We start from the raw sequence: 23,107 nt of genomic DNA on the forward strand, positions 1-23,107 counted from the left end.
CGGCTTCGATAAAATCAATGCAAACACAGTGCTCTCGAATTTCAATGGCGAAGTGGAAGGAACGCATTCCTCACATTCCTCACATTCTGTTGTCCTTTTAAAACGTTGTTGATTATGATTTCTATATTAGTTTGCCGATTTGGAGGCAACATCAAGTGTGTGGGTTTTTTTAAGTAACCATTTAGCATTGAATATCAATCCAGTTTTTGTGTTCTTTATATTTCTTATGGAGATCGAATTGAAAAGAGCGTGTTTTAAACACCAAAAGATCTCCCTCGCCCTCATGTTAGTTTTCGAGAATATGTAGGTGTCTTTCCCTTAAATCGAATTCCATCCTGATAATTATTGCCTAACGAACACCTTTTTCGAAACTCTTGTGACCCGAAATGGGGTCATGCGTTTTGGTGTCAAATATGTTTTCACAGTCTCAGACTTATCTTGTTTCTTAAGGTGCTGTGATATAATCTTTTGACGGGCAATTCTTTTACACTTCTTGTCCATGTTGATGAACGGACACACCATCCAGTAACGTAGGAGGCCATTGGTCTCGCTGTATCCTCTTACACTTTCAAACGTTTTTCTTGGCTTTAGTTGAAAATGAGCAGAATATAATGTAATCAATAAATAATTACTGTGAAACCATAAATATTTCTAAAGAATAAACTAAACTAGTTAGCAAAACAGAAACAACTTAACTAGTTAGCAAAACGGAAAAACCTTAAACTAGTTAGCAAAACGGAAAATACTAAACTAGTTAGCAAAACGGAAAATACTAAACTAGTTAGCAAAACGGAAAAACCTAAACTAGTTAGCAAAACGGAAAATACTAAACTAGGTAGCAAAACGGAAAATACTAAACTAGGTAGCAAAACGGAAAATACTAAACTAGTTAGCAAAACGGAAAAACTAAACAAGGTAGCAAAACGGAAAATACTAAACTAGGTAGCAAAACGGAAAATACTAAACTAGTTAGCAAAACGGAGAATACTAAACTAGTTAGCAAAACGGAAAAACTAAACTAGGTAGCAAAACGGAAAATACTAAACTAGTTAGCAAAACGGAAAATACTAAACTAGGTAGCAAAACGGATTTAATGTAGTTAGCAAAATAGATAAATTCAAATTAGTTAGTGGAAGGAAAATTCTATACAAACTAGTTAGTGGAAGGAAAATTCTATACAAACTAGTTAGTGGAAGGAAAATTCTATACAAACTAGTTAGTGGAAGGAAAATTCTATACAAACTAGTTAGTGGAAGGAAAATTCTATACAAACTAGTTAGTGGAAGGAAAATTCTATACAAACTAGTTAGTGGAAGGAAAATTCTATACAAACTAGTTAGTGGAAGGAAAATTCTATACAAACTAGTTAGTGGAAGGAAAATTCTATACAAACTAGTTAGTGGAAGGAAAATTCTATACAAACTAGTTAGTGGAAGGAAAATTCTATACAAACTAGTTAGTGGAAGGAAAATTCTATACAAACTAGTTAATGGAAGGAAAATTCTATACAAACTAGTTAGTGGAAGGAAAATTCTATACAAACTAGTTAGTGGAAGGAAAATTCTATATAAACTAGTTAGTGGAAGGAAAATTCTATACAAACTAGTTAGTGGAAGGAAAATTCTATACAAACTAGTTAGTGGAAGGAAAATTCTATACAAACTAGTTAGTGGAAGGAAAATTCTATACAAACTAGTTAGTGGAAGGAAAATTCTATACAAACTAGTTAGTGGAAGGAAAATTCTATACAAACTAGTTAGTGGAAGGAAAATTCTATACAAACTAGTTAGTGGAAGGAAAATTCTATACAAACTAGTTAGTGGAAGGAAAATTCTATACAAACTAGTTAGTGGAAGGAAAATTTCTATACAAACTAGTTAGTGGAAGGAAAATTCTATACAAACTAGTTAGTGGAAGGAAAATCCTATACAAACTAGTTAGTGGAAGGAAAATTCTATACAAACTAGTTAGTGGAAGGAAAATTCTATACAAACTAGTTAGTGGAAGGAAAATTCTATACAAACTAGTTAGTGGAAGGAAAATTCTATACTGGTTGAGAAAAGTGGAAAAAATCTAAGCTATTTAACAAAACGGGACTACCTGAACTAGTAAGTGAAAGAGGGGTTAATAACTGTAAGTAAAACTAAAAAAATAAGTTAACCGGGAAAAACAGTTAATAAACGGAAAAATCAAGGCTTGATAGAGGAAAATATATAAATCTAAACTAGTTAGCAAAACAAATCAACTCATCTCATTGTAAACGGTGAAAATCTAAGATTATTTAGGTATCGTTCTATAAATGGTTTTTGCATAATTTCTATTTTTTCAATATGTTACATAAATTTATTATCGATTGGAATTAATTATCTGATCTCCAATGGTGACATCTTTTGATTTCAAATAAACACATTATAAAAGATTAATATATAATTTAGCTAAATTGTCTAAAAGGGTAAGACGGTTTGTATTGTACGTTACAAAACCTTCCAATATTGTGACTTTTCCATACACATTCAACGAAAAAAAAGACCTTTTCAAATGAGTGAAAACAAGCACGTTTTCACTCCTAAATATCAAATATTGTATGGAAATATAAAACATTTGGGAAAATAAAGATAATGAGGGAATCTCTAAACAGTGAATGTAAAATGTCACCAAAAAGTACATCCATTCTCCATATGTATTGAAGTAAAATGTTAATCGATTTGGTACAAGATAACCTTTTGAATTGTGGAAAAAGAAATGCGGTATATTATGACATTTGTTTGCAGACTGAAAATTCTCTGGTCACAATTTACAAGTCTATGTTTTACACTCATCAACTGATTTGTTTCTTTACAAAACTTTAGGAACACTTATGAGATGAATTTGTCTTTTTTTCGTTTGAAGACTGACATTGTTATTATTGTAGATCTACGGTCTGGAAACGTAGAGAAAGTCTGCCAAATTGTAATTAATCTTTATTTTAACTCAAACTTTAAACGACGGATACTTATGTATATTTTTCCTGAGAATGGTTGTCCAAGGAAATATTTACATTTTATTGGAATCTTAGATCGACGACCCTTTCAAACTCCCTTCGATATGTTTTTCGTTCATGGAATTTGGGCCTATGTCAACGGGATTTTTTTTTCTGTACGCTTAATTATGTTACAAAAGGCAAAATGTCAGAAAACAAAACTACAGTAGCTTGCACTAAGAAATATTTAAAAAAAAAAAACTATGTTTACTCACTGTGATAGCTAAATATGTGGGTTTTTTCTTTCTTTCTGGACTTGGACGTGATCGAAGAGGATATGTTAACACCAAAATCCAATAGGGACTTTCAAGTGTTCACAGTCCATCCTACTGTTGAACATATCACATGTTCGTATCTTAAATGATTCTATGAAATATAGAAATATATATAAATATACTGAATAAATGGAAGTATTTTACCACGTTTCTTTAACCTGAAATTGATTTCGAAATCTTGAATCATGCAATGTTCAATATTGAAAAGGTCAAGCGAGGACTGACAAAATTTCGATTTCTGTATTATTCAGGAACTTTATTAAATAGATGAGATTACTAAATTTGATCTTAAATAGATTCAGGACCGCTATACCAAGACTGATTTCCGCGGATGAGAAGACTAATACTTTTATGTACATACTTTTTTTTTAATTTAATCCCCCGGACTTGTTCCCCCGGACTTTTTACCGTGATCCAATCGCCTGTCAAAACCATAATAATCTACACCAAGGCCGGGTCCTCACTTTTATCTCGTGGGTTTTTATTCAATCAGGTATAATGAGATCAGGCCGCCAGAGTGGGACTGGTGAGGAACGCGGCTTTAATCTGATCTAGAGAAACCGTTCAACCAGTCCCTCTCGCCCCTGTCAAGTAGGTGTTCTCAGCTACCGGGTGGGCCTGTGTGGGTTAGACTAAATGCTCGCAGATTGGAACACGGCGATAGCACCAGTCATGTTAAACTTTAGGAAAATAAATAATTTCATAATTAATTCTGAGCTTCAATTCAATTATAATAAACCCGTGTCTCGATAAAAAGACCGAGATTGGTAAGCACGTGCCTTTGACTAAATGTGGTGTAATTCTGTCATATCTCCTAAAGAGGCCTTTGTCAATCGTATATAACCTGCCTTGTTATTAATTCAGCGGTTTGACAGGCAAAACCTGGTGCATATCAGTAAAATATAGATACATCACAAATATACTAGATCTGAGAGATCATGTATGATAAGCTTTGCGTTGTAACAAACGTAATGAAACTGATGTACCTTTTCCAATTTTAACTTCACAAAACAATAAACTAAAACGTCCATCCTTTTATACCAACCCATGTATAATGAAGAAATCGAGCCATTCTCAGATTTTATACGACCTCGCGATTCCCCGCAGTTCCAATTGCAATCTGGTTTTTAAGCTGACTAGCCTCTACCGAATGCTATATATACTACAGTACGGCAAGACCGCACACGCGGACTGCATATTGTCTACAGTGCATTATCAAATTAATACACATTGAAAGCTATATTTTTCTTATTCTGTGGCAATACATGTAGCACTTAGATAAAATTCAACATCAAATTAATATAAATGTTTGTTATCAGCTGTAGGGGAAAGAACGGAATAGGCAGGCAATTAATATATTTTTCTGGTTAAAGATCATGGTGATAGTGAATCAAAACTTTTTACTTCATAAAACTGTAAGACTTTCTTGGTGGGACAATGGCATCAGCTCGTGACATCTCGAACAGCTAGACCGGGCCACAATTATGTACACGACGACATATACAAAGAATGTTGTTTATTTGCCGTGGTGGAGGTTCCAACTTCTTGGGTGGTCCGCTCTCTGTGGCAAACCAGTTGCTAAGCAACAAATGTCGGGCTGCTGTTATTTGAGCAGTCCCATTTAAATTCAGCCAATCGGCGTGAACGTATGGGTGATCTTATCGTGTCAATCATGACCTGTGGGCGGAGCTGCAATGCAAATACAGGACTGTTACAGGCAGAACATTGAGAAAAGACGAGAGATCGGATGAGTGGTTCATGTGTTTGGATATAGTTTATACGTGAATCTATGTCGAATTCAGAATGGAAACCTGGACTAATCGAGTTTATTGAATGTGAGATGTTAAACATGTATAATGGTGTTTGTGATCCCTTTGGAAATAGTTATATTTGTACGACTAACCACGTGGGATAAGACGTTAGTCGCCGACTAAATATACGCCAATGTGATCTATTTTCCCCCCATCCTTGCAGGGAGCCACGATGACGGTTCGGAGAAAGGGAAATAACAAAGAACTGGAGGATGAATTGTTTACAAGGACAAGCTGGGTAAATGCTGAAGAGGCTTACAGACAAGTGAAAAAGGTATGTTTCATTGTATAATTGTTGTAAACACGGATCGGCCTCGCACTCCCCATTGAATCGTGGTGCCTCTCTCTATATACATCGGCTACATGGTAAATATTCAGGGGTGACCCTTCTATGGAACTAATGTTGCTGCTGTAACTCCAACGGAGTCAAATCCAGTCGAAAATGTTTACAGAATGTTAAGATATTTTTGAAAGAAACCCCCCAATTTCCCGAGAAGACCAACCAACAAAACATTGAATATTTCGCCTGGCCCCGTGTGTCGACTGACAAGCCGATTCTAAGCATTGTGTCGAGTCATTCAGGCGGAGAATGATTGATGATTTTTTACTGAATATCAACAAGTGCACGTTTGCAAAGACATTTCATTGATAAAACTTGCCCAACTTTATTCATAAGAAATACATACACATTCTTCTTCTGTCGCCTCGGGAAGACTTGTCAATTTATACACAGCCTTGATCCGGTTCATCACTTACATGTACAGTCCATATTATCCATTAAAATTTCGTCTGTATACATTGTGTATGCAGATCTCGTATTAAACGGTGAAATAATGCTGTTTTTGTTTTGTTTAACAGGGGAAAGCAGACGGTAACAAAAGTGCTTTGTGGTTACGCTGTCATCTACAAAACTACTTGTTTGCCATAGGCAGTTTCATTGACTTACATTGTGGAAAGGTTCTTTTCGTTGGATTATTGCTTCTATCATTGTGTTGTGTTGGCTTGAAAACAGCTAAAATAGAAACTAACATCGAGGAATTATGGGTTGAAGGTAAGCATTTACGTCTACCTATCTGAATTCACTTCAATACAGGGTAAGAAAACTCTTCCCATGTTTTGAAGTGCTATTTGATCATCGGGCGTCCGCCATCTTGTGACCTAGAAACGAAACGTTGGCGGTGTGTGGTCCTGGGTTTATTTTTGGAAGGCAATGTTCAGTACCTCATTATTTCACCGAATACCGCTTCCCCCGTGGTATGTTTCATCGAAACACTGCTTAAAGAAAAGCATGGCGATAAATGAAAGTTGAATTTAGCGCCACCGATACTCACAAAGCAGGCTCAGCCTTAATCCGATCGATAGTCTAAATATTTATATTGTCTGTAGACCCGGCAGCCTATCCACGAACTGCCGATCTAACAAACTTCAGGGTTCGGGTTTGGAATGGAAAATAACGGCAATTGCATCCATGTTATGTAATATTCAAAGTATGTTACGGGGAACTTTCAAGTTTAACTGCATAAACGATATGTAATTTAGTGTTCATGGCTAACGTAACGAGATTGAGAGTCTGATAGGCAATTTTAGGTCAATCGGAGAAAGGCAATGTTTGGGATTGTGTGGGGTATTTTTTATGATAATAAGATATTACAAACGTTATTTGTGAAGGTATACTGTAGTAAGCTGTGTAAAGATAATTTGTTATCAAACATGATTAATATGTTATTCTATTTTATTCTACTATACTATTTAAATCTCTGACTATACTAATTTATTCTACCAAACTGTAGCTCCATGTATACTGCTACTTCATTTCAAAAATATATTAATTTGTTCAATGACAATCAGGCATACATTATATTTATTTGGTAATACATTGTTGGTAATAATAATGGTACAATTTTGTTTACATTGTATACAATTAATTATTAAATTGAACATTGTACAACATTGTTGGTAATATGGACAAAGTAATAATATTGTTCCAATATTGTACAATTTTGTTTACATTGTATACATTAAATTATTACATGGAACATTGTACAATATTGTTGGCATTAGGAACAAAGTAATAATATTGTTCCATTATGCTGGCTTTGCATACAAACATTTTTTTTTAAAATTTCATTTGAATTATAAAATGATAAAAAATATGGTATTGACTTTTAGTTATTTTCAGAAAATTATATTAAAAAAATTGATATAATTTGATTTGAGTTATAAAAATATCCCTTTTTATGTTGAATTATTGATTTATTTTTTTTTGAAAAGACAATATCTCATTCAAATCTTGAGGTGCATATGGTTTGTTAATAAATATTTTAATTATTGAGTGAATTGCATGGCAAACATTGATTATTTAATTACCATAATTACAGTGGTTTTCATCAGATTTTATATTGATTTGTTTAAAATTACAAATAAAAAAAATAATTGGCATATTGAATTTTAAATCAAAGGCAACTTTTCTCAGACACTTAAAAATTCTAAAATTTAAAAAAAATAGTTCCGGTGTAATTTTCAAAAAACTTTTTTTTTTTAAATGAAGAAATAATTACAACAGTGCAATAAAATTTGAAATCAGATCTAGTGCAGGCGGGTGCACTGAATGTACCAGCATTTGACATATCATTTTAGGCTTCTGGTGTAATGCTGGCTGGCGCTGAATTTTTTTTCCTCACTCTACCTTCATGAAAGGTTGAATTGTGTGAACCCCTTTGTGTGAAAGCTTTGCCTCTATTTAAGAAAAATCAGGTACTAAAAGGTGTAGAGCAGAGGCAGAGTTTTACTAGTGGATAGTGAACTCGGCTCACTCAAACACCTTTATATGCAGAACTGCCGTGTAGGACTCCATAGCAGGGTCGTAAAAAACGAAAAACGCTGGGCAAATGTTTTGTGGGTAAGTTGGAGATAGGTTATCCAAGATAAAATATCCATATGCTCTCAGTTTGTTGAATGTAAAGTCTATAACATCTACACCATCTGGTCTTTTTGTTAAAATATTTATTTTGTTTTTATTATGCCCAAAGACCTGAAAGATGCAATAACCCAATAAAATGTGAGCTCAGTATAGAGGACCCATATTGTTCCCCTGGTAGTAAAAACACGTCTTTTTACTGAAAGGCCTGTGTATCACGTTCATATAAAATTATTTAAATTCATAAATTGAATTTAAATTTTATTGATTGTAATCTTGAATAAAAAAAAAAAAAAATCTTATTAATCTTGAATAAAAAAAAAATCTTAAAATATCTTATTCTGTTTACCACTATATAAGTATATATCACAAAAAAATCCCGTAGGATATATGTGAAAATGGGTTTAAAGAAAAGCAAGGCTTATTATAAAAGGAGGACAGACTATTGCATGTCAGTTAAATAAAAATATGTAAAGTTTCAGATTCCGCAAGTGTTAATGTAATGTAATTCTGTAGTAAATGGTTGGAAGTGTCTATAATATGTCATTTGATAAGTCAGGACTATTTCTCTTAGTTGATAAGTGATAAAGATACATGATATCATTAGTGGATTTGGATCATCTGTCCAGAGATTTAAGTAGACGCAATAATTATAATCATTATAATTAAGTTAAGAACAAAGCCTGGCATTAGAACAGTGAGATATGATACAGAACGGTGAGGAAGTGGACAGCCAGGGTGGTCTAGTTATGCTGATTTTCACAATGAATAGTTAATAGGATTTTGTCATGAACAGGTTGTACAATGAGTGTGTGTACCTGGGTTTGTTTAATAGGTTATTATGTATAATTGGACTCACAGTAGACTGTGACAGTTGTCGATCACAGACTGTGGTGGGAGTGTACCGCTCAACTGGCTCCAACTATATACCATGATATTGATAAAGCAATTGCTACAGGTCATGGCATTCGACAATGACAGGTTTTGTTGGTAGACCACACATGTGGTGAACTTCTACATGGGCATGGAGGTTTACATATCTCAGTAGAATGGCTAATGAATGAAGGAAACTTAATCAGATTCACAACGAATGATCATGTTTAAAATCTCAATACAAGTTAGGTGTTTTTCTTTTCGAATCAGTTTGGTCTTGCTACATTTTTCTCAGATATAGATTTTTACAGTTCTCTTGCCTTTTTTTTTTTTTTTTTTTAAAGTTTTAAAACCCATCTAGATACAACCCAATGTTAAGAATTTTTGTTTCACCTGAAAAATTTTAAGTATGGCAGTATTGGAATCCCATTTGTATTTATCATTTATTCCAACTGATATTAAAAATAACAATATTGCTATGTTTGAATCTGTCTAAACAGCTATAACCATCAGAGCTGTTATAAAATAGCGCTTATATTTTGTTTCTTCAATCATGGTATAATTTGAAAAAAAATATTTTTGAAAACCGTCTTTTACCGAGTTAATTTTGTTAAGCCAGTAAAAAGTAAGTGATTTTGACAGTGTATAAACTGTGTGTGTGTGTAAGTGAGATAGAGGGTCTGGGTTTTAGTGTAGATATAATGGAGACTATAATGTACATACAGGGCACTGTACAGAAGAAGTGGTGGCTCGGGCCTTTTTTATGTCAAGCCTTCTTATGTTGGAATGTGGAGAATGAATGGATTCGGTCCTTCGATATGAGGTGTCCTAGGGTTTTTGTATAAGTTTATATGTAGCTATACCCAGGCTGGGATCTTTCTGGTTCACTGACCAGGTATACATGTAGGGGGTTCGGTCATTTTATTTGGCGGTCAGCAGCTGACCATGATCAAATTGATCCAGATGGAGGTTTTGTGTTAAAAAATTGTGAATAAGAGAGAGAAAAGTTAAATGTGAATCTCCCGCGAGTATGTGTTATACACAATGTTTCAACTACCATTGCCATCCTCCTATATCTTCACCCTACTCGTGCTGATAATGTATAGTTTTTATGATCATGTTTTTCCTCGCAAGGAATTTTTTCTTATTGTAGGGTTAGGTCTAAACAAGTCACCTGACACTAATTACTTCTAGGTCCTCGCTGTTTAGGGTTATGCCACCATCTAAGATTTAAACTTTTGATTACTCTGACTGTGAATAGAAGTCTTCAAATCAAGATCTGACTACACTCCTCATGAGGTCAAAACAAAAATATGAATGGTTTGATTCAAAATTGAAAATGTGAAAATATTCCGTTTACATCAGTTAAATACATTGTATTCAATATTTAATTCAGCGTGATTTTGAAAATTGTTTCTTCTGGCCTATTATAGTTTTAATCTTCCTTCATACATAAAGCTTTATTCTGTAACGAAATTGGTAAGATAGATATTCAACAAATAGACTATTGAGATCAGCATGTTGAAAATTAATATTTTTTATTTTGTAGTTGTTTTTCAATTTTCATTCAGGCTTTTTGTTAAAGATTTCTGCCACATTTGCATGTAATACAAGCAGTTTTTATGGAGATCCTTTAAAACTACTGTAATATTAATTAGGAAATATATAATTAGACTGTAATGTTAATTAGGAAATATTACATGTTGGAAGGTTTAATGTCCCAACTTTATTCCCCTAAGTCATTAATCCCGAGTTGTTTTGTATCTGTAATTAGATAGAGATACCTACAATGTAGGCGAAAATGTTGTCTCTCACATTTTATCCCGTAATATCCCCTTAGATATTTCACTTCTGATACTGCTAGCTCCAAAATATAATGAACAGAAAATTATAAAAAGACTATCTTCGCTTTTTTTTTGTTAGTGCAATTTCCCAAAGATGATTAAAAAAAAATTGATTTTTACTTTATTATTGATATCGTGTACAGAGAGAGATGTCCTAATTGCATTTAGTGATAATTTAATGCCCACCACTTGGTGAGATTCTGTCCTGGTGTGACTATGCTCTGTAAATATATGCACCCCCCTTCTTGCTTTTATTCCCATTTTAATAAATACCCTGGATTTAAAGCTCGAAGCTATGTAGCCAGTTTTTAACAGATCTGTTTTTGCATAAACCATCAAGATCTAGCACTACTGTACTTGTGTGTTTCTATGGTGAGGAAATGAGTTTTTACTTGGAGTGTGTTTGGACGTGGGGCCTGTTTCTCTTGCTAATGAATTCAAATGCATAACATCATGTACCTTGAGTTAAAACTTGGATGTGAAGCCACACACAAACAGACACATATGGCTCAGGTCTCAAGAGCACAAGTCATGGATAACGTTACCATGATCATACCAGTAAACACGCCTCAATATAAGTAACGTTACCATGATCATACCAGTAAACACGCCTCAATATTAGTAACGTTACCATGATCATACCAGTAAACACGCCTCAATATTAGTAATGTTACCATGATCATACCAGTAAACACGCCTCAATATTAGTAACGTTACCATGATCATACCAGTAAACACGCCTCAATATTAGTAACGTTACCATGATCATACCAGTAAACACGCCTCAATATTAGTAACGTTACCATGATCATACCAGTAAACACGCCTCAATATAAGTAACGTTATATATATGTAGGTCCTATACAGTCAATATAAGTAACGTTACCATGATCATACCAGTAAACACGCCTCAATATAAGTAACGTTACAGTGATCATACCAGTGAACACGCCTCAATATTAGTAACGTTACCATGATCTAACAGTAAACACGCCTAATATAAGTAACGTTACCATGATCATACCAGTAAACACGCCTCAATATTAGTAACGTTACCATGATCATACCAGTAAACACGCCTCAATATAATTAACGTTACTATGATCATACAGTAGTAAACACGCTTCAATATTAGTAACGTTACCGTGATCATAACAGTAAACACGCCTCAATATAAGTAACGTTACCATGATCATACCAGTAAACACGCCTCAATATAAGTAACGTTATATATATGTAGGTCCTATACAGTCAATATTAGTAACATTAACGTGATCATAATAGTAAACATGCCTCAGTATTAGTAACGTAACACCGTGATCAGAACAGTAAACACGCCCGAATATAACTAACTTATTAACATTACCGTGGTCATATCAATAAACACGCCTCAATATTAGTAATGTTAATATGATCATAACAGTAAACACGCCTTAATATAAGTAACGTTACCATGATCATACCAGTAAACAGGCCATATTAGTAACGTTACCATAAACAGTAAACGCCTCAATATTAGTAACGTTACCATGATCATAACAGTAAACACGCCTCAATATAAGTAACGTTACCATGATCATACCAGTAAACACGCCTCAATATAAGTAACGTTACCATGATCATACAGTAAACACGCCTCAATATAAGTAACGTTACAGTGATCATACCAGTGAACACGCCTCAATATTAGTAACGTTACCATGATCATAACAGTAAACACGCCTTAATATAAGTAACGTTACCATGATCATACCAGTAAACACGCCTCAATATTAGTAACGTTACCATGATCATACCAGTAAACACGCCTCAATATAATTAACGTTACTATGATCATACTAGTAAACACGCTTCAATATTAGTAACGTTACCGTGATCATAACAGTAAACACGCCTCAATATAAGTAACGTTACCATGATCATACCAGTAAACACGCCTCAATATAAGTAACGTAATATATGTAGTCCTATACAGTCAATATTAGTAACATTAACGTGATCATAATAGTAAACATGCCTCAGTATTAGTAACGTAACACCGTGATCAGAACAGTAAACACGCCCGAATATAACTAACTTATTAACATTACCGTGGTCATATCAATAAACACGCCTCAATATTAGTAATGTTAATATGATCATATCAATAAACACGCCTCAATATTAGTAATGTTAATATGATCATACCAGTAAACAGGCCTTAAAATTATTAACATTACCGTGGTCATATCAATAAACACGCCTCAATATTAGTAATGTTAATATGATCATAACAGTAAACATGCCTTAGTATTAGTAACGTAACACCGTGATCAGAACAGTAAACACGCCCGAATATAACTAACTTATTAACATTACCGTGGTCATATCAATAAACACGCCTCAATATTAGTAATGTTAATATGATCATAACAGTAAACACGCCTCAGTATTAGTAACGTAACACCGTGATCAGAACAGTAAACACGCCCGAATATAACTAACTTATTAACATTACCTTGGTCATATCAATAAACACGCCTCAATATTAGTAATGTTAATATGATCATATCAATAAACACGCCTCAATATTAGTAATGTTAAATGATCAGAACAGTAAACAGGCCTTAAAATTATTAACATTACCGTGGTCATATCAATAAACACGCCTCAATATTAGTAATGTTAATATGATCATAACAGTAAACACGCCTCAGTATTAGTAACGTAACACCGTGATCAGAACAGTAAACACGCCCGAATATAACTAACTTATTAACATTACCGTGGTCATATCAATAAACACGCCTCAATATTAGTAATGTTAATATGATCATAACAGTAAACACGCCTCAGTATTAGTAACGTAACACCGTGATCAGAACAGTAAACACGCCCGAATATAACTAACTTATTAACATTACCGTGGTCATATCAATAAACACGCCTCAATATTAGTAATGTTAATATGATCATAACAGTAAACACGCCTCAGTATTAGTAACGTAACACCGTGATCAGAACAGTAAACACGCCCGAATATAACTAACTTATTAACATTACCGTGGTCATATCAATAAACACGCCTCAATATTAGTAATGTTAATATGATCATATCAATAAACACGCCTCAATATTAGTAATGTTAATATGATCATACCAGTAAACAGGCCTTAAAATTATTAACATTACCTGTGGTCATATCAATAAACACGCCTCAATATTAGTAATGTTAATATGATCATAACAGTAAACACGCCTCAGTATTAGTAACGTAACACCGTGATCAGAACAGTAAACACGCCCGAATATAACTAACTTATTAACATTACTGTGGTCATATCAATAAACACGCCTCAATATTAGTAATGTTAATATGATCATAACAGTAAACATGCCTCAGTATTAGTAACGTAACACCGTGATCAGAACAGTAAACACGCCCGAATATTACTAACTTATTTACATTACCGTGGTCATATCAATAAACACGCCTCAATATTAGTAATGTTAATATGATCATAACAGTAAACACGCCTCAGTATTAGTAACGTAACACCGTGATCAGAACAGTAAACACGCCCGAATATTACTAACTTATTAACATTACCGTGGTCATATCAATAAACACGCCTCAATATATGATGTTCTCCAGAGTAACAGTAAACATGCCTCGTAAGTCTACACGTTGTCAGTGGTAGAGTGTTCTCCAGAGTTAGCACTTGTCAGTGGTAGAGTGTTCTCCAGAGTTAGCACTTGTCAGTGGTAGAGTGTTCTCCAGTAACAGTTAGCACTTGTCAGTGGTAGAGTTGTTCTCCAGAGTTAGCACTTGTCCAGTGGTAGAGTGTTCTCCAGAGTTAGCACTTGTCAGTGGTAGAGTGTTCTCTCAGAGTTAGCACTTGTCAGTGGTAGAGTGTTCTCCAGAGTTAGCACTTGTCAGTGGTAGAGTGTCTTCTCCAGAGTTAGCACTTGTCAGTGGTAGAGTGTTCTCCAGAGTTAGCACTTGTCAGTGGTAGAGTGTTCTCCAGAGTTAGCACTTGTCAGTGGTAGAGTGTTCTCGCTTTACCACAGGCATGCCTGGGTAGATTTGTTGATATCATTATGAATTATTCATCCAAGAGTTATTGTTTGACAATTTAAAACAATTATGAAAATTTGAGACAAATATTCCTGCAACTTCTAAATGTCTCCGAATGAGCAGTTACATATACTATCTGGTACATTGACCTAGTTACATATTCTAGTTTTTCAGTTACATATAACCATAAATAATGACCTAGTTACATATACTAGTTTAGTAGTTACATATAACCATATGGTATAATGACCTAGTTACATATTCTAGTTTTTCAGTTACATATAACCATAAGTATTACATATAACCATATGGTATAATGACCTAGTTACATATACTAGTTTAGTAGTTACATATAACCATATGGTATAATGACCTAGTTACATATACTAGTTTAGTAGTTACATATAACCATATGGTATAATGACCTAGTTACATATACTAGTTTAGTAGTTACATATAACCATATGGTATAATGACCTAGTTACATATACTAGTTTAGTAGTTACATATAACCATATGGTATAATGACCTAGTTACATATACTAGTTTAGTAGTTACATATAACCATATGGTATAATGACCTAGTTACATATACTAGTTTAGTAGTTACATATAACCATATGGTATAATGACCTAGTTACATATACTAGTTTAGTAGTTACATATAACCATATGGTATAATGACCTAGTTACATATACTAGTTTAGTAGTTACATATAACCATATGGTATAATGACCTAGTTACATATACTAGTTTAGTAGTTACATATAACCATATGGTATAATGACCTAGTTACATATACTAGTTTAGTAGTTACATATAACCATATGGTATAATGACCGAGTTACATATATGTAACAGAGTGCAGGATTTACAATAAATTTATTACTTGCTTCTGCCATGGATCGAACTTGGGACCTCTGGATTACTAGTCTGGCGCTCAACCGATCGAGCTAAAGAGAAGTTCTCTCTAGCCAAGCGATATATTGCGGCTAGTATTGACCAGGGTTACATACTCCCCCTCCAGGAATCAACTCGTCCTTAAGTTTCCAGGGGTTACAACGATTTCTTGATTCCTTCGCAGGTATCGTGAAGTATCATTATCTAATACAATGACCTAGATACATTTACTATGATATCTGGTATAATGACCTAGTTACAATACTTTCTGGTATAATGACCTGCTTACATATATTATCTGGTATAATGACCTACTTACATATATTATCTGGTATAATGACCTACTTACATATATTATCTGGTATAATGACCTACTTACATATATTATCTGGTATAAAAATCTATTTACATATACTATCTGCTATAATGACCTAGTTACTTATACTATTTGGTACAATGACCTAGTTACATAAACTATCTGGTATAATGACCTAGTTAAATTAACTATCTGGTACATATACAATGACCTAGTTATATAAACTATCTGGTATAATGACCTAGTTACTTATACTATTTGGTACAATGACCTAGTTACATAAACTATCTGGTATAATGACCTAGTTAAATTAACTATCTGGTACATATACAATGACCTAGTTATATAAACAATCTGGTATAATGACCTAGTTACATATACTATCTATTATAATGACCCAGTGCTAATCTCTCTGGTATAATAATTTTGTTACACATAATCTCTCCGAGTGCTTATCTCTGAGTCGATATAATCTCCATGTGTAATTTTGGCTAATGATAATGTCTCGACAATCTGTCTTCAGTTTGCCTGTCTCTACAAATAGTGGAGGTTATAATGTTAACTAGATCAAACAAGTATTTACGGGGAAGATACACTTGTTATAATGTTAACTCTGGATTAACTAAAACAAACAAGTATTTACGGGGAAGATACACTTGTTATAATGTTAACTCTGGATTAACTAAATCAAACAAGTATTTACGGGGAAGATTCTGGATTAACTAGATCAAACAAGTATTTACGGGGAAGATACACTTGTTATAATGTTAACTCTGGATTAACTAAATCAAACAAGTATTTACGGGGAAGATACACTTGTTATAATGTTAACTCTGGATTAACTAAATCAAACAAGTATTTACGGGGAAGATACACTTGTTATAATGTTAACTCTGGATTAACTAAATCAAACAAGTATTTACGGGGGAAGATACACTTGTTATAATTATAATGTTAACTCTGGATTAACTAAATCAAACAAGTATTTACGGGGAAGATACACTTGTTATAATGTTAACTCTGGATTAACTAGATCAAACAAGTATTTACGGGGAAGATACACTTGTTATAATGTTAACTCTGGATTAACTAAATCAAACAAGTATTTACGGGGAAGATACACTTGTTATAATGTTAACTCTGGATTAACTAAATCAAACAAGTATTTACGGGGAAGATACACTTGTTATAATGTTAACTCTGGATTAACTAAATCAAACAAGTATTTACGGGGAAGATACACTTGTTATAATGTTAACTCTGGATTAACTAAATCAAACAAGTATTTACGGGGAAGATACACTTGTTATAATGTTAACTCTGGATTAACTAAATCAAACAAGTATTTACGGGGAAGATACACTTGTTATAATGTTAACTCTGGATTAACTAAATCAAACAAGTATTTACGGGGAAGATACACTTGTTATAATGTTAACTCTGGATTAACTAAATCAAACAAGTATTTACGGGGAAGATACACTTGTTATAATGTTAACTCTGGATTAACTAAATCAAACAAGTATTTACGGGGAAGATACACTTGTTATAATGTTAACTCTGGATTAACTAAATCAAACAAGTATTTACGGGGAAGATACACTTGTTATAATGTTAACTCTGGATTAACTAAATCAAACAAGTATTTACGGGGAAGATACACTTGTTATAATGTTAACTCTGGATTAACTAAATCAAACAAGTATTTACGGGGAAGATACACTTGTTATAATGTTAACTCTGGATTAACTAAATCAAACAAGTATTTACGGGGAAGATACACTTGTTATAATGTTAACTCTGGATTAACTAAATCAAACAAGTATTTACGGGGAAGATACACTTGTTATAATGTTAACTCTGGATTAACTAAATCAAACAAGTATTTACGGGGAAGATACACTTGTTATAATGTTAACTCTGGATTAACTAAATCAAACAAGTATTTACGGGGAAGATACACTTGTTATAATGTTAACTCTGGATTAACTAAATCAAACAAGTATTTACGGGGAAGATACACTTGTTATAATGTTAACTCTGGATTAACTAAATCAAACAAGTATTTACGGGGAAGATACACTTGTTATAATGTTAACTCTGGATTAACTAAATCAAACAAGTATTTACGGGGAAGATATACACTTGTTATAATGTTAACTCTGGATTAACTAAATCAAACAAGTATTTACGGGGAAGATACACTTGTTATAATGTTAACTCTGGATTAACTAAATCAAACAAGTATTTACGGGGAAGATACACTTGTTATAATGTTAACTCTGGATTAACTAAATCAAACAAGTATTTACGGGGAAGATACACTTGTTATAATGTTAACTCTGGATTAACTAAAACAAATAAGTATTTACGGGGACGATACACTTATTAATAAAATGTTACTAATTATAATATTGTGCTGAATATCAACACCAAACGCTTCTTTTGATTTTTGTAACAAGACATATACATAGCGCCAGGATTATTAGATCATTTACATTCTGCTCTCCCTCCTGAGGAAGTGTGCCTCTGCCATGTCTTAATGTTTTGGACCGTACCATTGTGTAATATGGGGAGAGAAGGTGTAAAGTTGATATCTATCTGTATGAAGTTGACATCTACACACCTCAGGACCACCAGGCTAGCAGCCCTTAACATTAGGTCTGGCTTAGGTAAAATGCTTTGTACCATGTTATAGGGTTTTTGATGAGAAAGATTATGACTCGAATGTCAGAAATTGGCTTTAGTTGATGTATGACTGTACTTGCTCACTGTCATGGTTTCAGTGAAGACCGTGTAAGCGTATATTTATTTCATTTGTTGTTGAATGTTTTATAGGGCCTCGCCAAACAGAAGGAAATAGATGGGACGTTTTAAACTCATTATTTAATAACTTTCATACAAGGTTAAAATAGGATGACTGTGCTATTTGCAGTTAAGTGTTTTACATCGGAAGTAGGGTAAAAAAACAGATTTTGTTTACAAACAATGATCGGAGATGCACAGGTAATGCCCCAACTTGTGTAAGCCGTTTGTGATTTATCTCTATACTAGGCACAGAAGTAACAATTCAAAACCACCTGTGTTCACTGAATTCAATTTGTCTTCCTAATAGAAAAATATTTTCAGCTGTAACTTTTGAATTCTTGAGAAAATCCTTGTGAACACACATTATAGTATTTTCTGTACAGAAAAAGAGTTCATTTTTGCATGGTCTTATACTTCTCACTTCCCAAAGTTTAGACTTTAATATATATATATAATTAATCAACTTTGAATGGATAGCAATTGAACCAGATTTTGATATTAATGACCATTGATTTGTCTGTAAAATTCACACTACATTTTTTAGCCAACATTTACTGGTGATAGGACTAAATTGAGTACATATTCTATTGGTTCATCTTATAAAATAAGGTCTCTCAGAATGAACTACTTGGTAGATATTCAAAGTCATCAGTAGAAAGGTGAAAGGTCAAACAAGTATAATTTTGTGTAAAATTCTCTGATCTGTTGATAACATAGCTCATTACAGTAGGAATTTTAACTATAAAAACTACTGCATGGAGAACTGTTCGTTAAACACTGGATCTTGAATCAGGAAATGAATTAAATGTAAACTGATGAATGGGCACACTGAATTTGTAGAGATTGGAAATGAAAAAATCTTTCCATTATACCAACTTGTCACAGGCAGGCTATAAATTAAAGCATTCGGTTATCTCTTGTGAGTAATACAGCTGACTTAACTGGGGAGAAACCAGGATTTAATGATGGAAGTCTGCCTGTGATGGTATCTTATTGGGTTTATACACTACCAATGTGGGTGTGCAGGGAAATGATGTGGCTTTTGGCCGAATGCCACAAGGTGCCACCTGTCACATAAGCATGTCACCGGGATCAAGTGAGTGCCGCAAGGTGCCACCTACCTTGCCACCGGATTGATGTACCCATGTTTTCTGAGTGTCTAGTTGATGACATACCAGTACCAGAAGGACGTTTACACAGTTGTTCACCCGATTCGGTAAATTTTGGTTTGTGGAGCATATACAAGTATCTAGAAAAATATTTAAGTTTGCACTGAGCAAGGTGAAGGTGACTTAATAGGCCGTCAAAGTGATTATACAGATCATGGTGAAGGTGAATGTGCCACAGTTCATCGTACAGCTGTACTCCATATCAACAGTTTTGTTTTTCTACCCTGATATTTTGCTACAAAATCACATTGTTAGCTCTTATGTTTTTCTGGCTCCGAGGATATGCTGATCAAGATTTTGGCAAGCTTTAGGATCTCAGTAAGAGGCTGTTGGTGAGGAATGACCACCTATTAACATAACTGTGTAAATATCCTATACAACACTACAGACAACATTCCGTGGCACAAAAAGTATATTATATACCGTAAAACCTGTCATAGCGACCACCTCTGTATAAAAACAATTCATTCAATTTATTAGGGTACCAATTACCTCAAGGTCATTTGGCTTTATAGACCATTTTACTTGTCCCTTGGGTGTTCTTTATAGACAGGTTTTGCCATTAACTGATGTCATATCCTAGTATAGAATTCAACAAATATGATCCTAACTTCTACTTCAAAAACATAGGAAAATGTAATGTTCTCAAATTGACAGAAGGGGTGGTGACTTATATTACTGATTACATAAGTGACATGTTAAACAAATTTTCTAGATACATGTAAAAGCTGATCAAGTCTATCTATGTTTTTTTCTTAGAAACATAAGATTTAAAGTAATTTAGTTTGACAGAAAACAAAACAAAGTCAACTCAAAAGACAAATCTGGTACAGTCATGATTTTGTAGAAAGAAGCTAACTGGGAAGGGTGCGAAATGGCTTGGTATAGATTTGTTGTTTGGTTGGCATACATATTCTACATGTATCATAAAATGCTATCAGGTAATGAGTTTTGTAAATGGAATCTCCTTTTCCTCGTTGTGAGTGGTTTATAGGCATGAAGTCAGCATGTAGAAGATAAGGATACTGCTGTAGTATAGCCCCTTCTGGTTCTACTTCAAACCCAGCAACTCTGCTCAGCTCACACCTCCAGGCTACTTACACAGGATTAGATTTACAAAAACAAAGAAGAAATAAGTTTTAATTGAAAAATCTAAATATCCATTACTTGAATGAAGACCAATCCTACAGTTCCTTTAAAAATTATGTTTTTATTGAACGATGTAAAAGTAGATTTAATTCTGAGTGTTTGACAAAGTACTGTAGCAAGAATTTCCTCTCTATTATGTGAGCTTTGTTAATGACTTAAAAATGGCACTTGAATCATTTGCCTTTTTCCCTCAAATTGTCCCAATGTGAACAGGCCCATTTTGTCCTTTTTGTGGTCAATGGCTGTCTGTGAATCTATTCAAACTGGGCTTGGTGTGAGAGAATGTGTTGTGAGGTTGGTCAGCTGGCTAGTGAGGAACCATTACTGGGTGTGTGCTGGCGGTGGTGGAGAGATTGTCCTCAACCTTAAGTTGGTGTGCCTAGTGTGATTAAGCTAGTTCCATTGATGAATATGCCACCTTTCACGACTCCTCTGACAGGTGACATAGAATTGGCCTCTAAGTCACCATTGGACTAACAATAGCTTTGGAGCTAAATGCCTGATCTCAGCCTTCCCTGTAGAGTAAAGGCAAAAAATACCTCTTTTCTCTACTTATCCTTAACATTCTTTCTCTTGATTTGTCTAAAACGGTATTTATTGGACAAAGATGCAACAACATTACAATGAACATATAATTTTGTTCATTCTGAATTTACATTTAAGGCGCTAATTGTGATCAACGTTTTGTGGCCGTAAATGTTGGATCCAGAAACAAGTATAATGTACTTATAGTTCTCATTCTCCATAATTAAACACATACCAAAAAATGTCTGTCATGTTGCTCCTGATTTACAATCATCTAAGTCATGATACACCTAAATGTCAATACCAAGTTGATGACACCATGGTCGTTAAATCTTCAATTTGTCAAGAGTATTGAAGTTAAATTTACTCATTTCAGTCGAGATCCACAGGGTTTTCGAGTGGTAAAAGTTCGAGCTTTTGATCACGTTTGGCAGTAGTTGATTTGTGGTTTGATTCCTATCTTAGTGTTTGTGTGCTCGGAATTTTTCGGAGAATGAATCAATTCATGAATGAAATATTTAACAGTTACTCACTCTACTCTGAAAAAATTGCATGACTAAAAAACATTTACCGCGGGTATTTGAGAAATATCTTATGAAGCTTAAGAAACATCTGAATTGATTGACCGATTTGTTTTTGACACTTCGCGGAGAGTGGTTCCTGTAGTGGCAGAGGTTTCATGTAAAAGAGGAATAAACTTGTCTTTGTATTGAACTTGTTTTTTTAAATGTTTAAAGGATAAATGTGAATGGCACAGAGCGGGCTGCTTTGGAGGGAAGTTGTAGGTGGTAATATCACATAATGACTTTCACCTCTGATACTTGTAATCACCATAAACCATTACGGTTCCTTATCTCACTCAGTGTCCGGTGCCAGTCTCTGACACAGGGAAATGGGTGTGTCTATCAATAGTACAAGTTGGTGCCAGAGTTTGTATGATTTGGCCTGAATTTTGTACACTTTATACCTTATTATTGTTGTTTGGGGATTTTCCGATAGATAACAACATTAGAGCAAAACAAAGTACGCTATGAAAGATTAAATGAAAGAATTATCAAAAGTCGTCGAAGTAAATCCAATATCTGTACTTGTAACGATTAAATAATTGACAGACAAGATGTAGTTCTATTTAACCCCGAATCCACTAAGTGGATATCTCAATAGGACAATTAACTCGGAGACAAAAAACAAGACAGCCAGCTCAGGTAGATATGTTGAGTGGTATCAGGTTTGATGGACAAGTATAGGAGCTGTTATGCCTGGCATTTCTACCATGACCAGTGAGCCCCAATATTGTATATATACATACAGAGCTAGAAAAACAGCCGGGCTGGCTCATATGTGCCTGGAAGCTAGAGCGGGCCACACACAGAGATGTGGTTTATTTGCTATTCTGATCATGTGGACCAATGAGAAAGGACTCCCCCACCTGTGACGCTAGCG

General features: G+C 34.1%; 1 protein-coding gene across 1 annotated transcript in view; it reads left to right on the forward strand.

The window, feature by feature from the left end:
- LOC138325911 (protein patched homolog 1-like) overlaps nt 1-23,107 on the forward strand; it is a 70,107-nt gene that overhangs the window by 13,962 nt on the left and 33,038 nt on the right. Inside the window, exons 2-3 of the mRNA XM_069271922.1 lie at nt 5,269-5,379; nt 5,964-6,156. Of these exons, the coding sequence (XP_069128023.1) occupies nt 5,269-5,379; nt 5,964-6,156 (304 nt within the window). The remainder of the gene's footprint in view (nt 1-5,268; nt 5,380-5,963; nt 6,157-23,107) is intronic.

Source organism: Argopecten irradians, chromosome 6, assembly GCF_041381155.1.
Source record: "Argopecten irradians isolate NY chromosome 6, Ai_NY, whole genome shotgun sequence".
Taxonomy (NCBI): domain Eukaryota; kingdom Metazoa; phylum Mollusca; class Bivalvia; order Pectinida; family Pectinidae; genus Argopecten; species Argopecten irradians.